This window comes from Arachis hypogaea, unplaced genomic scaffold (assembly GCF_003086295.3).
Source record: "Arachis hypogaea cultivar Tifrunner unplaced genomic scaffold, arahy.Tifrunner.gnm2.J5K5 arahy.Tifrunner.gnm2.scaffold_113, whole genome shotgun sequence".
NCBI lineage: Eukaryota > Viridiplantae > Streptophyta > Magnoliopsida > Fabales > Fabaceae > Arachis > Arachis hypogaea.
Window position 1 is genome coordinate 28,181 of NW_027255518.1, and position 5,977 is coordinate 34,157.

At 37.3% G+C, this 5,977-nt stretch overlaps 1 protein-coding gene across 6 annotated transcripts; it reads right to left on the minus strand.

Moving 5' to 3' along the window:
• Window positions 1-2,941: 2,941 nt before the first annotated feature.
• Window positions 2,942-5,325, minus strand: LOC112756537 (uncharacterized). 6 transcript variants are annotated; one of them, XM_072231877.1, is made up of 7 exons: window positions 4,945-5,325; window positions 4,616-4,866; window positions 4,314-4,393; window positions 4,155-4,214; window positions 3,861-3,964; window positions 3,711-3,771; window positions 2,942-3,502 (listed from the first exon to the last, which is right to left on the minus strand). In XM_072231877.1, the coding sequence occupies exons 2-7, from the start codon at window positions 4,659-4,661 to the stop codon at window positions 3,488-3,490; spliced, it is 366 nt and encodes a 121-aa protein (XP_072087978.1). In that variant the 5' UTR covers window positions 4,662-4,866; window positions 4,945-5,325; the 3' UTR covers window positions 2,942-3,487. The 6 variants fall into 6 exon arrangements, with proteins under 6 accessions (XP_072087978.1, XP_072087977.1, XP_029152731.1 ...); XM_072231876.1 differs by having other exon boundaries at window positions 2,942-3,603; XM_029296898.2 differs by having other exon boundaries at window positions 4,314-4,396.
• Window positions 5,326-5,977: the final 652 nt, after the last annotated feature.

A 5,977-nucleotide genomic window follows, 5' to 3' on the forward strand; every position in this document is an offset into this window, starting at 1 on the left:
TGTACTGGGGTGCCGGTGAGAGAAAGAAGTCTATGTGTTGTAACAATTTTCACATAGTGATATTCTCTGGTTGTCATTTGACAACGGCCGTGGTTTTTTCTCCGGTAATTGGAGTTTCCACGTTAAATTCTTGTGTTGTGATTGTGTCTATTTTATTTCTCTGTCAAAGGTGTTTTCTCAAGGGGGAATTGTGTCTTATTCCCAACAAGTGGTATCAGAGCTTCGGTTCGGTGGGATTTATTCTTAGTATGCTCTGTGGTTGCAGCCTAGTCTGACCTTCCACATCAGAAAAGAATTTTGTCCTGTGGCTTGAGGTTGATCTTTGGTTGCTGTTGTTGTTGCTGGAAGGCAGTGTGACTCTGTGAGAGTGCAGTTTGGAAAAGGTTCTGGCTAAGGAAAGACTTGGTATTTAAGTGTGTCCATTGTGACCCACCTCTCTTTCCTGGGGACCCTTCCTAGTGCACGGTCTACAGTTGAGTTATAATATTCCAGTATACGGTTGCAACAATGTCAGGATATTCAAGTGCTGTGAAGCTTGAAATAGAGAAATTTGATGGAAGAATCAATTTTGGCTTGTGGCAAGTACAAGTCAAGGATGTGTTGATACAATCAGGTTTGCACAAGGCGTTGAAGGAGAAGATCTCTGGTTGCTCTCTCTATGAGAGAAGATGATGTTCTCTAGAAGACAAGAAGTATCCTCATGGTATTACCGCACTGCCATGGATAAGGATGAGTTGTGGCAATCAGGTCCACAATTGCACACGGGCATTGGTTGGCGTTGAGATGCAAGGTGTGTGGCGGAGTTAGGTCGATGGCTGAAGAACTTCCAGGAAAAGCCAATTTGGAAGTTGCACCATGAATTTTCAGCAAGGTTTCGATCTGTACCAAGGCGAAATTCTTGGAGTGGTCTAATTCCAAGTGAGTATACTTTCATGGTGGAGTATGATAGTTCTCTGAACTATGATTGTCGGTATAGACAATGGCAGCAAAGAATTGTCGGTGTTGACAATGGAAGCTGAAGATGTGTGACTATTTCAATCAAGGTGGAGATTGTTAGGATTTGGTTGAATTAGTCCCACATTGCTTAGGATAGCAAATGGATGGGTGCCTAGGCTATAAATATGAGGCTAAGTTCTCCATTTGTTTTTGCACCAGTCAGAAACACTTTAAGCTTGTATCTGATTTTTCTTTTCCTCTGTACTCTTTGATTAGAGAGTGTTGTGAGGTGTAGTTAGATATTTGCTTTGAAGAGTGTGGTGTACTGGGGTGCGGTGAGAGAAAGAAGTCTATGTGTTGTAACAATTTTACATAGTGATATTCTCTGGTTGTCATTTGACAACGGCCGTGGTTTTTTCTCCGGTAATTGGAGTTTCCACGTTAATTCTTGTGTTGTGATTGTGTCTATTTTATTTCTCTGTCAAAGGTGTTTTCAAGGGGAATTGTGTCTTATTCCACATTTGTGATCCCTGGTTATCCTCATATACGTACCAGCACCGCCCCTGATTATGCATCTTATGATGAGTTGTTGGAGAAAGCGGGTTTTAATGATTTGCTCTTCGAATGGGAAAGCCCCTCCAGTTCCCCAGAGTACTACTACTACTGATGCAATAGTGCACCCCTCTAATTAATACCCATCTATCTATTCCATCTATCTATTTATCACTAATTAACTATTATGCATGAAATTTATAATTTTTAAAATTTAATATTATATGTATTTTATTTTAATATAAATTAATTAAATAAATAAAAGACATACTAAGTTATGTACTAATTTTAATTATTATTTGCTGTATTAATTTTAATAAATGAACAATTACATATGGTACACCTACATTTCATGGTTAATCTGACAAAATATATTCAACTTTCTCATGGAATTATGATTCAAATAAACTTAATTTTAAATTAAATTACAAGAAGTTCGACAAAATATATTTAACTTTCTCATCGAATTAATATTCAAGTAAACTTATGTTTAAATTAAATTACAAGAAGTTCTGCCTTGACGCAATAGTCCGTCTACTCTAATCAATGCTCAAGAAAAATCACATCGTGTGTAGGATTAATTAAGTAATTTGCCACTATGAAAACCGTCCAAAATGCATCACTGATGTGTAACTTATCACACTAATTAAACTGGACCAGGTCTAATCATATCACAGTTAATATAGTTAAAATGCTTGTGACAATTACTAGTAAAAGAGCATACAGAAAATTGATGGCAGTTTGGTTTGAACTTTTCAGACTCCCTAGTGAGAAAATAAATGGTCACAAGGAGCCAATACCAAAACTAGTGATCAAATCAAATCAAGGAAGTTAACATTTATATTAATAGAAAGTAGAAACAATAATTAATGAAAAAAAAATACCGTCACATTTTCAATTATTTTTAGTAAGGGTACACATAGAGTCGGGATGAAGCCTTAACCTAAATCCGATCTTAAATAATAACCGAGTCTATTTTTAAAATTCTTATCTGGCCCTAACCCGATAAAATCATACTATTTTCGGATCACGCTAAAATCGGATCTAGACAGAATGAAGTCCAAATCTTAATGAACTTTATACCAAAAATTTAAGATGGCACTTATTCACAAGAAAGAAAAAAATTTACTTAATACCGAAAAATTGACATCTATACTTAAATTTAAATTTGTCCATAAATTCCAATTTCATAATTTTTTAATCTATTTTTCAATTCAACAAATTTAATTAAAAATAAAACAATAAACTTATAATTAATATAACATAATATTAGAATTAATTTAAAAGACATACTTTTTTTTTATAGTGAATTACAACATTACCAAAATTTGGATCTTACATCTTTAAAACTTCTAAATTTTTGAAAATAAAGTTTGGATCTTACATCTTTTGAACTTCTAAATTTTTGAAAATAATTTAAAAATAATTATTTCATAACATTGCAACATTCACATAATAACAACTTAGTCCAATAATAATAATTTAAAGTCTTATAATAATTAGGTCAATTACACAACAAATATAATGCACAATTTTTTTACCATGCGGGCCCAACAGCCAGGTCTGGGTAACCCAGGCCTTGGTCCAAACCCGATTTAATAAATTAGCGGGTTCCTTTATTGAAACCTCGGGTATAACCAAGTCACAACAAACCCGGGCCAAATAAACCCCAAAAGTGACCAGGTCCAGACCGGGTCTTCGGGCCAAGCCGTGTCATTAGCACACCTAATTTCTAGTTTTCTTCCTAGATTCTCTATTATCTGCAGGGTATTGCTTTTTAATCAATAGGTTGCGCATTGCTGTTTTGACAGCTTCAGCTGCAGCCAAGAAAGCAGTCTCATCAACAGAAGCACTTCCTTGCACGTTTCTAGCAGCTTCTCTCCACCAGGTATCTCATCGTCTCCCAAAACTACTGGCTCTAGTGCAGCATCAATAGCAGGGATTACTTGCACGCAAGCCAACAGCGGGCAGTTACAAGCAGGTAAACTAGAAACACCAGTTACCATCCAGGCAACTAGGAACAAAGGTTCCCATCAGTTTAAATTCCTGTCTCTAGAAAAGGTTTTGTGGTTGCTACACTCTTACACAGATAACGCATGAGTTGACTTTAGAAATCTAACATTATACATGAAGAATAGATCACAATGAAAGAAGGCACACTAAATATGACAGCAATCATGCAAATGAGTGTCATTTAAAAAATGTGTTATCATATTTCTTACCTTGGAAACAGAAAGTGTGGGTGCAGAAACATCGCAGCTGAACCATACTGTTCCTTGCAAGCTAGAGTTGTATGAAATATAAACAAGTCAGGTAATGAACAGAAGATTATACTGGACTAATATGGCATGACTGAAGAATGAAAGACTTACCTTTGGATGGCCACAGCAATAAGCAAACCACTGATGGTGGTGCACAAATAAGTAACAGCATGGCCATGCTCTTCTGCTTCACCATTAGACTCTAAAAGTCCTGCCTTTGGAAACAGAAGGCGAAGATCAAGAAAGTCAGACTCATCACCCCGGGAAATAGTAAGCGCGCGGAACCTTATTTATTAACGAGTATTTGACAAGTCAAGCAATAATTAACAAAATGCATTCACAATTGACTGAGAAATAAAAATTATACAACCCTAGGATCAATTGGGATATATACAATGGCTATACCTTAGCAGCAACCTCACAAGTATCTAGGAGCACGCCAGAGGAGAAATCCCACAATGGAACCTGCAGAGATTTTGCTTAACTTTTGCCTAACACGGAATGATTTAAGTATAAGACATAAAAACAATGTCCGAGTCCCTAAGGATAGAATTGGTTACTGACCGTTGAATCACCACTGCCAGAGACAAGAAGGCCTTGAGGGCATTCCGAGCATGAACAAACGCAAGGCAGGATAGACCTCCCTCCTTAGGATAAAAAAGAGATGTTAGCTTCACAATTTTGCTAGGAGGTGAAATTCCAAAAGTAAAAACTGCTTAATTGCAATCTTAATCATTTGACACGAGTTATAACCTAATGGGCAGAAAGGCAAACTAGTCCTTACGATCATAGAAAGTGGGCATTGTGAGTAATCAAGAAATCAAACACAGCAGCAAGCATGATGATTAAATAGAATCAAAACTCACTCTGTATGGCAACCAAACTTGTCAGCGAAACACACGTGGCAACCATCCTCGCTTATCGCAACCGCACTCACCCTCTTCTCCGACGACACCGTGCAGACGCAGCGCCACGATTCCGTGGACCAAATCTTGACAGTTTTGTCGTCGCGGCGGACACGAAGAGCTTCCGTCTGGAGCCGAATCTGATAGCTCTGATTGAGTCCTTGTGGAAGGGTGCACCGCACTCGTCGACTAGAGAAGCAGCGGAACCAGCACTGTGCGTGTGTATGAAAAAAGTTTTGAAAACGGTTAGGTTTGTCGTTAGTTAGTGGTTTGGGTTGAGAGAAACTTACAGGAGGTCGAAGACACGAAGGTCGGGTCCAACGGCGACGACGACGGAGGTTTGTTCCGGGTGAACCGCGATTACTGCCGGAGCTACTTCAACGTTGTCTCGGTTTGATTCTGCTTCTGCTTCTTCCATTTCTTTTTGCTTTCACTGACTTTTCAAAGTTGGATTTAAGAACGAAAGAGCGTGGATAGCAGTTTCGTCATTTCCGCAAACACGCAGTATCGTTGTTAGGGTTTTCGTGCTTCACTACTCTTTCTTTTGGGCTTTCGTGACTCTAATTAAGCCTAATCAACATGTTACTTGTCACTTATCACCCAAAATGGTGTTAAGCCCCCGCTTTGATATTGAAATTCGTGAGTTGTACTGTTTTAGTCTTCTAAATTTTAATTACACTAAATTAGTTTTTTAGATTTAAGAAAAATACATCACGGTTAGCCCTTCTCCTAATTCTTATCATTGGAATACTGATGTCGACAGTAATATAGCCAATTCTTGCCACACTGCACAAAATAAAATGACGTCATTTTTAATTTGGTGTTAAACACCTCTTTGAACAACATCATTTGTATGTGATGGAAAATAAAACGTTAACATCTCTATTTTGTCTCCACTCTTTGTCTTCTACTTCTCCATGAGTGACGCAGAGAAAAAAATTTTCTCTTCTATGAGTGACCCAAAATAACAAGTGATAGTTGCAATAGAATTTCTGGAGACCATTAGAACATGACGTTTGTTGTGCAATTGTCGGAAGAGTTCGTTTGCCACTACAAGGATCTTCTATCTCGTCACCAAGGTTAGTGAGGATCATATTTTTTTTTTAAATTTAATGGAATGCTGTGATATTTGTTGATCATGGTTAAGTATTTTGTATATTGTCAGTCCATAAGTTTTGAAGCTAATTTTGTGCTAGGATTTTGTTTTGATATTTTGTAGGACTGTATTTAGGGGTTTCTTTTTATGCTCTGTTCCGATGGTAGAACAATCAGCACCTTCACATGAGTGATTGTGTTTTTTTATGATAGTTTCTATGGCTTTTA